This window comes from Sander vitreus, chromosome 9, assembly GCF_031162955.1.
Source record: "Sander vitreus isolate 19-12246 chromosome 9, sanVit1, whole genome shotgun sequence".
In the NCBI taxonomy this organism is placed as follows: Eukaryota; Metazoa; Chordata; class Actinopteri; order Perciformes; family Percidae; genus Sander; species Sander vitreus.
In genome coordinates, this window is record NC_135863.1 from 18,008,174 (window position 1) to 18,025,535 (window position 17,362).

General features: G+C 42.1%; 1 protein-coding gene across 2 annotated transcripts in view; it reads left to right on the forward strand.

Moving 5' to 3' along the window:
• agbl4 (AGBL carboxypeptidase 4) overlaps positions 1 to 17,362 on the forward strand; it is a 310,470-nt gene that overhangs the window by 266,119 nt on the left and 26,989 nt on the right. For both annotated transcript variants that reach the window (XM_078258159.1, XM_078258158.1), the window contains 2 exons: positions 9,311 to 9,400; positions 10,516 to 10,630. In XM_078258159.1, coding sequence (XP_078114285.1) covers positions 9,311 to 9,400; positions 10,516 to 10,630 — 205 coding nt within the window. The remainder of the gene's footprint in view (positions 1 to 9,310; positions 9,401 to 10,515; positions 10,631 to 17,362) is intronic.

Consider the following 17,362-nt stretch of genomic DNA (forward strand, 5'->3'; position numbering starts at 1 on the left):
AATCACTCCGCCAAAATAGCAGTGCTGTTCAAAACCAAAGCAAACAAGAAGAACAGTGTAATTTGAAAAATGTCTGACTTTGGCACACCCCAGTGGTAGCATCAAAAGAGACACTGTACCAGACAGCAATGCCCGCTGCTACTAGTCTGATTCACCAGATGTAGACTGTGGGTATAAGCCTTCCATTGGTTGTGTATTTCACGCAACATTCTCCTCCCCTTTCGCTATCTATTTTGCAAGGGCACCGTCGCTGCATCCTGAGCTTAGTGCTGCCCCAGAGGATTGTGATTGTTTTAAAGAAATATAAACAAGCCAGAGCGCTTTTTTCTCCTATAGCAGAATGATAATGGTTGCAGCCAGACCATTTTCCAGCGCTGAGACAGCACTATAGAGATAGGTCTGGCTATGCGAGACTAAGCAGCTACTAATGATCCATCACATTACGTGTTTATGTATTGTATGTAAATACTGGTTTTACTGTAAGAGAAAATAAAACAGCTAATAGGATCTTGACCATATGCAACAACAAATTGCATTATCATCGCCAATTTTAACTATATTTGCACTTTTTGCAACATAAAATAAAAAATTGAAGCCAAAAGAATAATCTAGTTTTGACTCTGGGCATATTATCACATTGTCTTTGTTATTGTTTTTGGTGTGTCCCAGTGGCCTGTTGATTTGAGTGGAGCACTAAGTGGTTGTTAATGGCACAAACACGACTGTGGTTTTAAAATAGCAGACTGCCCATTAGGCTGGTATTAACAAGGTAATGGCCTGTTACTAAACTGCTGAATGACATTGTTGCTGCCGCCAAGCCGAGCTGATGCACGCAATGCACACATGACCAAACACACAGACACACACCCCACGCACAGTTAGTTCTTCCATGCACAAATATATGTGTGTAGACTAGTGTGCAGAGCTGCAGACGGATCAAGTAACTTTGAGTTACAGTAGAGATGTGAGGAGAGAAAAAAGAGATGAGAGACAAGAAAATAGGTAGAATCCAACAGAATCAAAGGGAAGAAAAATTGACTGAAAGACATAGCTGGGAGGTGTGACGGTGGTTATTAAAGCTGGGATGCACTATGGTTGTTTACCTCAGCCCAGCCGTATTGTTGTGGCTCAAAAATTATTGATAGGTAGGAAGAAATGGAGTAATAAAGAACTAGACATCAGTTCTGTCTGTACGTCCGGCTGTCTGACTGCTCTACTTGTCGGATGGGCTTTAGTTACAGTTTCTCTCTAAAAAGCAACATTGGTTTGAATGACATTTAAGAACAAATTGTGTCCTCTTTGTCCATGTAGTGCTCAGGTGCAAGTATAGGTGTTCATGTATTGTATGTCTGCTGGTGCATGTGTAGCAGTTTTTCCTGCCTACCACAATCATGTACGCACACACACACACACACAAGCACAAACACACTCCTACATTGTGGTGTGACGATAGGGCAGCGCAGTAGGGGGTATATCCCTGGGAAATCATTTCTCCCTCTCCTTTCTTCCTATTTGTAACTTGTCCTTTCAAGCAAGACGGCCCTTAAAGTTCAGTGGCGCATTCTTCAAAAAAGGCTATTACTGGCTGCCTCTGATTCTGTATCATGCCGCGCACAGACCAGCCATCCCTCCTTTTTATGTTCCACTCCTCCTGTCATCATTTTCTGAAGGCTAGAGAGGAGAAGTCAGGGTTTCAGAAACGCCTGTGACCAATGCCTTGAAACCCTAAGCAGTCCCCGCCTCTGACTTTGCGCCAGACGTCCGTATCATATCGTTAAAAGGGCCTATTGCTTTTGATACTTGACAGAGCTCCCTCTTTGTCTCTCTCGCAGTGAATCTCTGTCTCACCCTCTGTGCCAACTGTCTATCACACTCGGTCACTACACTTACGGGGCTCCATAAAACTGTGTGTGACTGTAACAGATATGGTCTTGCTTCTGAAAGGCATGAAGGAAAGCTTGAAGTTGTCATCGGTCGTAATATTCTTTCTCAACTTTCTCTGGCCTGTATCCACATCTTTTAGACCTCAGCATTTAGTGTAATTGTTTAAAAATGAAATAAAGAAGAAAAAAAAGTTAAATGAATATATTAGAATATATTAAACAAATATATTTTGGTTCATTCAACCTTGGTTGTTACAACCTTTGATTCAGTAAATGGCAGCTAAGCTCCCTGGTGGTAATTAAACATTTATGTCTTAATATGGTTCACCTTCAGTAACATATTTATAAACATACAGTATTTGATTTTTTTTCTATGCCTCAGGCTATTCAACCTGTTGTGTTGTGCCTCGATATTAAAGAGCTGCGTAATACCCACTGAAAGTGTTTGCTGATCACCAGTGGTTTATCTTCTCACCTTGCAGCTGCAATGATGTAGAAATGTACTACAGGGTGTGTCAGTACACTGGACATCACTGTTGGGTGTGGTTACAGCTGCAACAAAGCACACCTCTGACTTATAATTCAATATCATGTTGGCATTTTTAATCGTGTATGAAATAGTAGTAATCATTAAGATCATTGTTGTTATTGTTATGGGTTTGGTGTGTTTTGTCTTATTTTGGTAATCCGTTTTTTTCTGTTTTGTATTTTTGCCCTGTTTCCTGTTTTATTTTGATGGTCTGGTTTTCTGTCTTGTCTTGTCTTATTTTACTTCCTGTGTTTTCCCTCCCTTGTGATTGCCCTAATGTGTTTCACCTGTTTCCCAGCCTTGTGTCACCTGTCTTGTGTTTCCTCTTTACCCTGTTTCAGATCATTTTGTGTTTTGTGTAAGTTCTTGTCGGTTTGTTCCTGTCAGTATGTTTCGCTCTTGTGCCTGCAGTCTGAATCTCCCTACGGTCTTTTGTTTGTTAAGTTCTTTCGCTATTAGTTTGTTCCAGTCTCTGTTTTGGTTATCAGCCTTTTCCTCGTGTTTTTTTGTCATTTTTCTTGGACATTAGTTTTGCCTGCTTCTTTTGACTCCTTGTGTTTTTGCCTGCTGGATTTTTGGACTCTTTTTGTTTGTATTGACTCTTCATTTAAATAAATCCTCAAGCTCAAACTTTTTCCTGCCTGGTCTCCTGCATTTGGGTCCACTTTTTCCCTGCGGCACATAACAGTCATGGTGCATCCGCTTGACTACTCATTTGCGACCCTAACAAGACCCGAGCTCCCTGGTTAATAATAGCCAAAGGCCCACATCTCACCTCCACCTCTCATCATTAACATAATTAGAAAGCCCCTCAGTTCAGGCTTGAATGCTGATGGCTGCCTAACACCTTGTTTCAGACGGATCGTCTCCCCTTCTTCCCATCCCTGTGATGCTCCTCTCCCTCCGTCACTCTGCCACTCCCATCGTCTGTGACCTCCAATGTCATCACAGCTGCCCTTGAAGAGCAGAAATCTCTCCATTTCACAGAAACCAGCCATAAGGGGGCTTGATTGCGGCAAATTGATCCATAATCGCAGCGCTCAGAGCTTTTTATCCTGCCGCCTCTTCATCTCCACTTTAGAGGCCCGCCGTTGGTGTATTTACATGCTGTGATCTCAGGGGTTTCCTCTGCTCCCACCCTTCTGTCTCTTTTTTTCCTCTCTCTTTTTCTCTTTATTTATCTCTCTCTACCCTTCATCTCCTTTATGACTCTCCAAATTTTCTTTTCTCGCCTTCTCTCTGTCCCTCCCCTTTCTGTCTGGATCTGATGCCAATCTGAGTGTCTCAACATGGCCATTGTAATCCCCTGGACCGCTCTGTCTCGCGCGCGCACACACACACACACACACCTCTGACCACCACATCTCTGCTTTTGATTGCTCTCTTCAGCTACACACACATCCTAAATGGCTACAATGGCCAAGAAGACAGAGAGGAAGTGAAGGAGGGAGGCGTTACAGAGATGTAGAGATGAGTAGGTGACTGGACCAAAGTACAGTAGACTTAACCTAACAATACTTCAGAGTGGTGTTACCCAGTATGCCTCTCTATCCTCTGTCTCTTGTCTCACTATTCTAATTCTGTTCTCTCCAGCCGTCATTATCCGACTATAATTTACATTACAAGGGTGTATATTTACTGGAATTATTGGGTTTTTACAACCAAATTTCCTGGGGGGAGCTTACAATCTACAATTGGAAAAGAAACAACCAACTAACAAATGGTGGATATTTCATGGGCCGTTTCATGTAATTTTATACCCAATACCTTATTTATTTTTCATTACTTTTGGGCCAACAGAAAAGTAGTAGTATTCAGTATTCCCCGACCAGATTTTAGTTCAATACGTTGAGGGCTTTTAAATTGCAATTACACCTTGAGACAAATTACAGAAAGTAAAATTGAACAGTGATGTACGATCAAATATGGTTAAATGTAATGGTTGTGGTGAGAACCATAGAAGAAAAGAGATATAATAAAAACTTCAAAAACGGGAGTATTTTATTTTGAAAGTGCTCAGTAAAGTTTTATGTGGTGCTCTGCAGATTTTCTGCTTCTTTGTTCGTTTTCACCTCTGTCTCACTGTGTCTATCTCCCCCTTGCTGTCCTCTGTCTTTGTAGCAATCGTCCCCTGTGTCTGTGTCCATCCACCTGTCTGTGTAAACATCCTCACCTCTGTAGCTTTCTTTCTTCGTCAGTTCAGAGAAAACACCATGGCCCCATTGTATGACCATTAGCAATGTTTATGCAGGGACTCAATGTTTCTCTCTTACTGCATCTGTCTCTCCCCTCCTCACCCTTCCCCCCCCACCCAGGGGAAATGACAGGGGATGCTTTATAAATATGTGAGGGGGCCTTGTCGGTGCCCCTGCCTCCCCACAATAAGATGAGCTGAATAAATCTGAGACATGCCACAGGCTTTCCAGCACCTACAGACACTAACACACACATGCACACAAGTCAAAATTCTAAGTCAGGATTCGGTCAATTCCTGGGGAAGAAAACAGCATCATAAAACTCTTATCACCTTAGAGCCCTCTGCACTTCAACGCATATCCCCATCCCTCTCAGTCTCTTTTGTCTTCTTCCTTTCTTCCTCTCTCTCTCTCTCTCTCTCTCTCTCTCTCTCTCTCACTGTTTGTCCTTGAGGTTGCAGAGGGTGGTGTCGGCGGGGTGGAGCGATGGGGGTGTGAAGAGGTGCAGAGCTTTGATGCTTGTTGGGGCTCACTCAGCTGGGCAGTACACGGTGCTGCATCTCATCCCAAGGCTCTGTATAAATTCAACGCCAGTGACAATTTACAGCTCGCGCCCATCCTCGATATGACGCACTGAGCAGAGCGTCAAGCGTGTCTTGTTGCCATCTCGCCAAAGTGAGGCTAATTTATTACAGTGTAAAACTCACAGAGCAGAGAGAGGGGTGGGGCAGAGATTTAGAGAGGCCTTGGTTTGAGACTTGTGGTATAATGTGTTATAAAGCTGTGGCCAGTGTGACATTTTTTTTTATTGTATCACGTGTACTATGGTTGCAGTATGTTGTAGTGCATACTGAAGCCGATTTCCCCTCCCCATAGTGTGCCAAAGATATTCCATATTTCATCTGGTTTAATATAAAACCTAAGATGCTATTTAGTATCCAATAAGGTAACTCGTCATACAGTTTAGTCTTAAAATTGTCCCACAGCCTTCCATGTCTTAAAGTTTGGAAAGAGATGATATTAAAAAAGTAAGCAAAATCTGCCTTTCCAACTCCTTGAATCAAATTTACTTTTAAATGTATTTAAATATATGCCATGATGCTTCAAGAAGGTCTTGACAGGGTTTCCTTTGTACCTGCTGAAGAAGAATGATGACGAAGATCTCAGTTAATTACATCACGTCAAAACTTATGAGATCGAACCCAAAGTTCCCAGCACTGCTGTCACAGAAAGAGCTGACCAGCACAATCAGGTCTGACCTTCAGAATCTATTAGATTTATGTTGTTTTTCACAGGCACTTTTCTTCTCTCCAGTAATTTACATATTTATCAGAGCTGATCGTAGTTTGACATCCTTTAATTTTTTTTCTTCCTCTCGGCTAGCTGCGAGAGAATGAGCAGTAATGTGCCGTACACTGCAGCACATGACGTTGGCAGGTGAGAAATATGCTGAGAGAGCACTTTGATTTGGAGGTGTGGGCATAATTTTTGCCTCTGCCGCTTTCACTCACTCATTGTCACATCCCCCTCCTCTGCTGGGCTCCCACCCTCTTACTGTAGCCCTCCCTCACTTTCATTCACTCTCCTTCCCTTCCTTATTCTTACACTCTTATAAAAATTGTAATCATATTCTCCAAACTGCTGTGACAGGCCCACAGAGGACTGTGTGTGATAATATGAAGGTTAAAGAGGTTCATAATTTGGAGACATGGCCTCTCGGGAGTAGGTAATGTGCACCAGCATGGCAGCAGTGAAGAATTAAAGTCACAAAAACTGTTTGATGCCAAGCATTATGTAAACTTCAAAGGTAGCATTGAAACATAATGAATGAGAAAACTGCTCATTTATCGATTAGTCGATGGACAAAAAATTATTCCGCAACTATTAATCATTTAAGTCATTCATCAAACAATTTGCTGATTCTAGCTTCTCCAATGTGTGTATTTGCTGTTCTTTTCTGTTTTATATCAACGCAAACTAAATATCTTTGGGTTTTAGACTCTTGGTTGAAATAAACAGGCAATTTTAAAATGTCACAGTGGGCTCTGGGAAATTGTGCTGTGCATATTTGACTATTTTTTGATCATTTCATACATTAAATAATGAATCCACTTATCAAAAGTATAATCAATAATTAAAATGCTCATTAGTTTCAGCCCTAATGTACACATAAAGAGTGTAATGCAAACTCATAACACACTTAAAGAGGAAAATGTAACACATTTCAAAAATGAAGATGATGTATTGAACTATAATGTTTCTACTTATATAAATAAATTGGCAGTGATGTTGGTTTGAAATTCAGCTCAACATGGAAGGCATTTATAGTTGAAACACTGTAATGGATTTTTTTTTCCTCCTACTACAATTTCTAAAAACTGTCTGCAAAGTTTGTGTTGCCTTCGAATGCTACCTTTCAGTCAAATCCCTTGCCTTCTCTTTTACTTTGGTCTTTCATTCCCTGTCTTTATACGTCTCCCTCTCATGACAGCCCCCCCCACCCCCCACCCTGCCTGCTGAACTCTACTGACACCTTGAGGTCAGGAGATGCTGCTGCAGCGCTGTGCTCAACCATAACTTGACCCTAACCTTTATGTTATGTCACCCACACACCTGAGTCAAAGATGTGATTCCCCATTACATACAGCCAAGCTATGGTACTTGGTATGGTACTGGTCCCCTCTGGGCGTTGGGGTGCCTATGGAATTGTGGGATTTAATTTTGTGCTACAATGCTTGGCTGGGCACAGCCAGATACAGAGGAAGGCAGAGATACAGACACATAAACACAACAACTACTTGGGGAGCATTTGTGAGAGCCCTGAGGAGAGTCTCTTACACACACAAACACACACACACACACACACACACACACACACACACACACACACACACACACACATACACACACACAACCAACAACAACAATGTGGAATAAACAGTGGATCCATTGTAAGCTCCATGATCCTGCTGTAAGAGATTGTTTTGATGAGGCAGCAAGGGCACACTAGCATTGAGACTAAATGTAGCATGGCCACGATAGTTGAATTCCCCAACAGTCGGGATCTTGGCAGCTGCCTCTGGTTTGGCTCAGAACTTTCTAGGTTTTTGGTCTACTGTAGGGAAAAAGGCTGTGTGTATGTCAGCCTATGCTTTTTTCTTTCCTGATTGCAGCTTTGTACTGTAATGTATGTGTGTGTGTGTGTGTGTGTGTGTGTGTGTGTGTGTGTGTGTGTGTGTGTGTGTGCGTGTGCGTGTGCGTGTGTGCGTGCGTCGGGTGTTCTTGTATGAGGAGCCTGTGTGGTGGCCCTGGGGTCGAGGCCAAAGTAGAATTTCTAAGTGATGGAATTTCACAGCCACCGAGCACCCAGCGGCCGGCCAAACCACAAGCACTCACATTTACAACAAACGGCCCGCCCCGCTCCACGGAGACTCCTGAATGGCAAAGCCATTTGTCTCTGTGAAGGGCAGAGGGAGAGAGAAAAGCGAAATAAAATCAGAGGGAGAGTACTTAAATGGAACACCGCTTTTTTTATTTACGACCCCTGACCACTCAAACAGACATGTCATGTGCACGCACACACAGAAGCACACACATACTGCTGTGAGGCTAAATTGGAATTAAGGAGAAGGAAAGGTGCATAGCCTGTTGCTAATTAGCATTTTCTCTGCTCAGCAGAAGCAGGTGAAGGAATCAATAAGATATTAAGTTTGTGTATAGCGATGAGGCACGCAATCACTTTCATTCATTAGCAACAGCAGATTTAAGAAAAACACTGGCCAAGAAAACAGCAACATTTTGACCTCTGTGATTTTCAACTTGGCTTGTTTTTATGTTATTCGTTCTTTCTATTTGAGGAATGTAAGCAAGAATGATCCTCACAATATCTACAGTGATATAAAAGGTTAACTTAACCTCTTGCAATTTGACTTTCAGAGTAGAGTATTTTCACCATAGAATTTACCCTAAAATATTTCACAGCAGGAATCAAATAAACCGTTTAAACACTTGAGATTATTCTTGTGTAATAAGAAGTTTCAGATGTAGTCATTCATTCATCTCACAGAATACATAAAAAAGGTTCTGAATTGTGTTGAGGAGAGAATCCAAGACCTCTCACTTTGTTTCAAAAAATCTCTGCATTTTAACATTTTCAGGTTTGACAAGTATGTTGAAAGATTACTTAACCCTTATTAATGCAAAAATCCACCAGTAGAGTGACTGAAAATGCTCAAGAAAGGTCTCCAAGGTACAACTCATCTGTCCAACAGAGTAAGAGCAGGGAGCAAGAAGTCTTCAGCCAGATCTGAAGTCTGAAATCAAAGAAGACCTCTATCACGTCACATCTGTTGCTGGCTGATCCCGACCTCTGTAGATGTATAATTCACCTTGCCAAGTTGAATATTCTGAGCTCTGTGTTGGTTTGATGTTTGATTCATGTATGTCTGTCTAAAAATGGATGGCCAGGTCAGTGTGTGTTTTGACCCAGCCTCTTACTCTGGACTGCAATAGGCTACTTGTGTATCCAACTCTGATACCAACTTAAGATAAGAATTTATTCTCATATAAACTTAGTTTTTAGAGTTGCTGTCTACATAAACTTTGTGTTTAGTAACAACACCACTTCTCTCCTCTTTTGTCTTTACTTTTCTATACATCTTCCTCCCTCTTCCTCCTCTCTCACTCCTCCCCCCCCCCCCCAGACCATCTGAATCCAGAGAGGGAGAAGAAGCTGGTCTTTCTTTCAGCTCGTGTTCACCCTGGAGAGTCTCCTGCCTCCTTTATTTGTCAAGGTAAAGTTTTATGTTCGGTTGGTGCCCTGTTTACTGATTCAGATGCATGTTCTGCACTGGTCTGTATGTTGTTTCACCAACATGTGTCAGAGCTCATTATTGTTTATAGTCAGTGTACTGTTCAATACATTTCTGTATTAAGTAACACATACTGTTTACTGTTTGCTATTACAGTAATGGACTCATGAATTTGAATATAGATTATATTTATGGACCATCTCAGATGGGTCACACAATAACACAACAACAAAACACTGTTCCAGCCAATCAGCAACAGGCGACAGTCCTCCAGATTAAAGGGATACTCCAGCAAAATAGCATTATGCTTTCACATAGTTAGGGGATTTGCAAGTGACACATCATAAAAAAAAGATTTGTTCGAAACAATGCAGCAGAGGCCAAGATATTTAATTTTTAGACCCTAGTATGGATTGAGCTCCAAAAATTTGAGATCCCACATTTCCCATAATGCTACTCAATAGCATATTTTGTTAGATTTGCCTTGCCTGATAATTGCTCTCATATTTTGAACTCCATGATCCAGTTTTCAGTACAGGTTTTTAGTTATACATTTGACAGATCAGGGTCATTTTCTCAGGTTGTAGAAAGCTCCCTCCAGAGTCAGTCAGACTGAGGAAGAGATTGATACAGAGAGGTGGTAGAGGTGACTCTCTATATATGTCTATTTATCTATCTATCTATCTATCTATCTATCTATCTATCTATCTATCTATCTATCTATCTATCTATATATGTATATATATCTACCTACAGTATCAGTTTGTGTGAGTATGTTGTATGTATCATCATGAATCAGAAGAGTTGGCTTTTAGCCCGCTGTGTGCTGTCTGTTTTTCCAGCGCCGTCAGCTCCATTCCATTTGTATCGATTTAGGCTTGACGTCTCCTATTCCTCCTCCGATTCTGACGATGCCCCCTCGTTGTCCTTCCTTCTCCTTTTGTTTCTCAAAACTCAATTAACTGCCAGCCCGTCTTCGGTTTTCTTTTCAAGTCTATTTCCCCCTGTGTGTGTGTGTGTGTGTGTGTGTGTGTGTGTGTGTGTGTGTGTGTGTGTGTGTGTGTGTGTGTGTGTGTGCGTGTGTGTGTGTTTGACAGGTGTGATCGACTTCCTGGTGAGCCAGCATCCCGTGGCTCAGATCCTAAGAGATCATGTGATCTTCAAGATTGTCCCCATGCTAAATCCTGATGGAGTCTACCTGGGCAACTACAGGTACACATTCATGCATCTTTTAATTTAATTTTAATGCATTGCTATGTTGCATAGAATTCACACATTACATGTTATATCCTGCTGCGTAGGATTATATCCTCTTAACTCCACCTTTAGGGAGCTTAATGAATTCATATAGCTCACAGCAGTGCACTTGTTAGAAGATAGTATTCGGCCGTAGGGCTGTTTTCTCTGTCCATCCTCTCCTCCTCTCTGTCCTTAACACTACTGCTGCAGCTCTGTGGGCATCCTCCTCTCCTCTCTGTTCCTCTCTTCTCTTTCCCTTCTTCATAATTGCCTTTTACTTAATAGGCTCAGCCCCAGGAATACTAATGTACACTGAGATAAGCGTCAGTGGCATGCTCCTAGTGTGTTTGTGAGTGCCATCTAGTGGTGCCTTGTCACTGCCTCCAAAAATATTTGCAGGGAATCTCAGTTGCTCCCCAACAGTGACAATCTCTATAATTCAAGAAGATTAAAGATTTACTTTATCGTCATTTTCATGTGTACTTCTGTACATACAAAAAATGTGTCAGTATTAAAAAAGGAAATAAATAGAATACAAACATAAAATACAGCATATAGACATATAGGAGGAGCTTGGGCACAGAGTATTAAAGTGCAGTGAGAGTAGCAGTGTTACTGTAATATTGTTGACTGTGATTGGTGACTGCTTAAAGGCTATTTTCATTAGCTTGCTTTCACATTGAGTGGCGATGAGCAGCGTGTTGACATAACGTGTGTGTGTGATAGTCCTTACCTCACCAATCACACATGCTCATTTATATACATGCATGCATCTATGTCTCACACACTAACACACAGACAGGCATACAGGATACAGTGCAGAGCAGACTGAAATGGATACATGCAGAGCAAAGAATCAATGTCACTTAACCTGAGTTTTTTGTTCATGGCTGGCTGCTCTGCTCAGTTGCTCCACAGTATCAGTAACTGCTGTATCATTACCAAGGGCTTTAGTAAATATCAAAGATACACAAGACAACAAACAGGGCAGCTCAGGGTGCATCTTTACATGCAAACATCCCATTATGGCAATTGCAGGTTGCTAGTAACACTTAATAGTAGCAATCCACCTCTGTACAGTACCTGTTTACATCCATCCATTATATCCATATCCATACAAAAGGTTACAGTGGGAATATTTTGTCTGAAATACCTTTGCATTCCCTCACAACACATTTTGCGTTTCCCTAAACTGGCAGTGTAAAACTGTAAAACTGGACTGGACCAACACAATAAATGATCCTATAGATAAGAGGGGATACAAAAAATATAGGTAATGCAAAACTTAATGCGAGGTAACGTTAAAATCATTGCGAGGAAAAAAATCCCACCATGAACTTTTGGGGGCTCTGTAATATATACTGTATATATTTACTTAAAGTGACTATATGTAACTTTTTTATGTTTTTGAAGCTCTGTCATTTTTCATAGAATGGTCTTAGATGACCTGTTAAAGCAAACGAGACTAACAGTGAAAAGAACGCCATTTGTATATAGTTTTTAGTAAGGCCTCTGCCCAAGTTCGATTTTCTGCGAAGTCACAGAATGATTTGCGGCAGGTAGATGGCACTAGAGTAACACAATCTTTTTTTAGATCAACTTTTTATTGTTTTTATATTTTTGAACATACAGAACAGACAAATACAATTGAACAAGAATAAAACCCCTCTCCCATCCCCCACCCTCTGCGGTCTCAAGGAAAACAAAACAAACAAATAAACAAAAAAACAGAAATCACACCTTGCCTAGTCACTCTCCTCTAATTCTTGTGATGCTGAGGTCATTAGGACTGATACTTGTGCTGCTGCGCTTTCCCATAGGCTGATAGTTGATGCTCTGGCTTTGTTAATCCTTGCTGTAGAGAGCTCAAGCATAACTATGTCTAGAAAATATGCCAACCACTGTTTTATACAAAGCGAGTGGGGGGGGAGCCAGCATTGAGCTATCATTTTCTTGGTTGTAGTTGAGCCGGCTAGCCAAACTTTCTTCTGTCTCCCAAGCAGGTGTAATTTAGAGTCGTCATTAAGTAACAAAACAACCGGGTCAGTAGGAATTCGACATCCTATCACATCAGATACTATTGATGTTGTTTTATTCCAGAACTCATGCACCTGTTCACACTCCCAGACCATGTGCAGGAAAGTTCCAGTTTGTTCAGGTTGACAGAATGTGCAATAGGGAGTGGGAATGACTTTAGAGACGTATCTCTTCTGAGGAGACCAATATGTCCTATGACATATGTTGAAGTGGATCTGCTGGTGATTTGGGTTCTTGGAACAATGGAAAATGTTGTCCCAAACTGTCTCCCAATTAATTGCGTTCCCCTCAGGGCTCAGCTCTCGCTCCCATTTCCTTGCTATTGGGAGTTCTCCTATAGATACTTGCATCAGTTTAGTATAGATCTTAGACGCTAATCCTCTCACAGGAAAATCAACACACCATTTAATGACTAGGTGCGGCTCAAGACTGTTCCCCCATGGCACTCCATAACATTTTAGCGCAGATACAAGAAGAAGGATGTCCTGGTGACCTCAAAACTAGCTTTCAGGTCTTCAAAACTCAACATACCTTTCTCATTGAATAGCTGGTTTACAGTATAAATGCCTGTCACTCCACTGCTTACAAGCAAAGGGTTTGTTACCAGACATTAAGTGTGTATTGTGCCTAATTGGGGTGTTCAAATGCCACTTATTGGTGTAGCTCAGTTGCTCCTCCACCTGTTTAAAGTTGATCAATGTGCTGGTAATAATAGGACCATAGGCTAGCATACACCTTTTTGGACACACACCTGCAAAGGCAAGGTCTTGCAGTCCATCAGGGGTCCATCCACACTCTAAGGGCTCGTATCTGAAAGGCTCTGTGATACACTTTATGGTTGGGGGAGGGCCAAACCTCCCATGTTTGTGGTACGCTGCAGGGTAGAGTATTTTAGCCTAGGTTGTTTATTATTCCAAATATACTGCTGAATTAAGGTATCGAGTTTCTTCCAGAAATGTATCAGTGGGGGTAAGGGGATCATTGTACTTAAGAAATTCACACAAACTATGTTCATTTTAACAACAGCAATCCTGGACCGCAGTGATGCCGGCAGCGCGGACCAATTGGCCAGATCCCTTTGAACACTACTTAGTATAGTTTCATAGTTGTCCTGGACAAATCGCTGTAGGGATGTGTGTATGCCGATGACCAAATACATTATGTCATTTTGCTTTGGGTTGGTATTGTAACACTAATGGCTGATGCCACATACCTGTTGTTCAATAAAAGAAGATTAGATTAATTCCAGTTAATTTTATAGCCAGAGATTGAGCCAAATTTGTTGAACATCTTAAGAATCTTTGGAATAGAGTCCTCAAGATCAAAACAACAATCAATATATTGTCTGCAAATAATGATATTGAGCTGCTATTGGATTTAATCTGGACATTACAGTTTTTATTCTGCCTTGGGCTAACGGTTCAAGAGAGATTGCAAACAGCATGGGGGAGAGCGGGCATCCCTGTCGCGAGCCCCGCTCGATGGGAAATGGCTGAGTGTGCAAGCCATTGGTTGAGACTATGGCTGTGGGATTTGTATATAAAGTACGCACCATGTCAATGAATTCGGCCCCCAAACCAAGCCTCTCCATTACTTTCCACAAATAGTTCCACTCTAGGCGGTCGAAAGCCTTTTCCGCGTCCACTGATATCACTGCTGCCGTTGTTGGAAGGTTTTTGGCTTCTTCTATTACATGAAATAGTCTACGTACATTGTCTGCAGCATGACGCTTGGGTATAAAACCTGATTGGTCGGGGTGGACTAGTTTCTCGATAAAGCGCTCTGGGCGCAGAGCCAAGACTTTGGAGTAAAGCTTAATATCAGTCTCGATGAGGCTGATGGGCCTGAAATTTGAGCAATCCGTAGGCTCTTTTCCCTTCTTTCCATCTATCCATCTTCGTCCGCTTATCCGGTATCGGGTCGCGGGGGTAGCAGCTCCAGCAGAGGACCCCAAACTTCGCGACATTAACCAGCTCCGACTGGGGGATCCCGAGGCGTTCCCAGGCCAGGTTGGAAATATAATCCCTCCACCTAGTCCTGGGTCTTCCCCGAGGCCTCCTCCCAGTTGGACATGCCTGGAACACCTCCCTAGGGAGGCGCCCAGTGGGCATCCTTACCAGATGCCCGAACCAGCTCAACTGGCTCCTTTCGACGCGAAGGAGCAGCGGCTCTACTCCGAGCTCCTCACGGATGACTGAGCTTCTCACCCTATCTCTAAGGGAGACGCCAGCCACCCTCCTGAGGAAACCCATTTCGGGGCCGCTTGTACCCTGGATCTTGTTGTTTCGGTCATGAAGGCTGGGTCATAGGTGAGGGTAGGAACGAAAACTGACCGGTAGATTGAGAGCTTTGCCTTCTGGCTCAGCTCTCTTTTCGTCACAACGGTGCGATAAATTGAATGTAATACCGCCCCTGCTGCACCGATTCTCCGACCCATCTCCCGCTACATTGTCCCCTCACTCGCGAACAAGACCCCAAGGTACTTGAACTCCTTCACTTGGGGTAAGGACTCATTCCCTACCTGGAGAAGGCACTCCATCGGTTTCCTGCTGAGAACCATGGCCTCCGATTTAGAGGTGCTGATCCTCATCCTAGCCGCTTCACACTCGGCTGCGAACCGATCCATTGAGTGCTGAAGGTCACAGGCCGATGATGCCATCAGGACCACATCATCTGCAAAAAGCAGCGATGAGATCCCCAGCCCACCCGAACTGCAACCCCTCTCCACCCCGACTACGCCTCGATATCCTGTCCATAAATACTACAAACAGGATTGGTGATAAAGCGCAGCCCTGGCGGAGGCCACCTCTCACCTGAAACGAGTGCGACTTACTGCCGAGAACCCGGACACAGCTCTCGCTCTCCCTTCTTTGGCATGACAGAAATTAGCGCAGTGTTGGCTTGTTGGTGGAAAGTACCCTTTTCTATGGCTGAAGTTAAAGCTTGTAAAATGGTAGGTCCTAATATGTCAAAATACTGTAGAAGAAGTTCTGATGGAATTCCATCCAACCCTGGCATTTTCCCTTTTATAACTGTTTTTAATGCTAATTTAAGTTCTTCTAACATTATCGGTTGACCCCGTTCTTCTGCCTCCTCTGGGTCAAGAAGAGGCAGGTTTAGCTCTTTTAGGAACTCCTGGCACTGTGTCGGATCTGGGTTGCAGGAGGACTCATACAACTTTGAGTAGAAGGATTGAAAAGTGGCGCTGATATAGTTGAGATACTTCGATCTGTGCGGATGCTGTTGATAGTAGCTCTGGATTCGCTTTGTTTTAATTTCAGAGCAAGCAATTTGCTTGGTTTACAGCCATTAAAATAGTAATTTTGCCTCACTGTGCATTATGAACTCAGCTCTCCTTCTTAGCAGATCATTCAGCTCTGTTCAACTTGTGACTAGAAAAGTATGTGTAGATTTAGAAAAACAAGTCTTAAGAGACTGCTCTAACGATTTACAGCGTTCTTCCAACTCCGCAATCCTTGCCTCTCTTTTCCTCTTTAAGTTGACCGCGAAGGAAGATGACAGTAACACATTCTGATGGGTCACAGATTTCTTTGTTACACCGGAAAAGGCTGTGTTAGCATATCTAGCCTTTTGAGCCAGGTAAAAGGAAGCAGATGGTTTCCTTATAAAGGCCTAACTGTATTTTAATGTTATTTTAAAGTTATCTGTTGTAGTTATGGTTGATACTGGGGTACCATCACAGAAAAGAAGGAAATTAAACAAATTACTAAAAGCTAGAAGGGAAAGTGAAAGACAACGGGGATAGCACGTGTCACACTCGGTCGGGCTATCAACAGATGGAGACAATTACGGGATTTTAAATGATTCAAAACCGACCCCGAATTGGCACGCAGGTATGTAATATGTCTATTTCATTAATAAAATAACTTTACAATGTGAGATGTGGTTGTACACATTAAACAGTAGCCCACATTAAATTACATACTCCTTCCATTTAGCGCGGATTCCTTTTAGTCCGTGTTTGTGTTGGCCTACTATTTTCTATTCCCTTGTCCCCCTGTAACGTTACTTGTGTAAAGCGTCCATGCGTTTCATTAAATGCTCAGGAGACATCTAAAGTAGGCTAAGTTACCGGATGCAACGATGCATCTGTATCTTATTCTCTTATTGTAAATTAATGATTTTCTGTCTGAGCAAAACATTCATCGCAACTGTATGACCTCCCCATAAGGCTTACTCAGTAATGTACAGTGGGCAATAAAGCACCGTAAAGAAAAGACCTTTACGACAGCAGGTGTGGTAAAAGCACTACTGCTTTTGGCCAACCGCTTTCAGTCAACACAAACTGAAAGTTACATAAAGCCACTTTAAAGGTACCCTGTGTAGTATTTTGTAAACAAATGTACTGCATTGTGTGTATATTTTAGGCCTAATTAATGTATTGAATGTATTTCCTCATAAATCACTGTCTAATTACTACTGTCCGATAATTGACTGTGAATTCCATGTACTCTTCTTTCTGCTAACAATGTCATGATGCAATGTGTCACATTTTATAAAAACAAAATGGGTGGCTCTGCACCTTTTTTTATTTACTTTTTTATTTAACCTTTATTTAACCAAGAATAAAGCATGAGCGTGCAAGGCAACATACAGTTTCACATTCAATACAATACAAGAAAAACAGTGATGAAGCAAAATAACTAT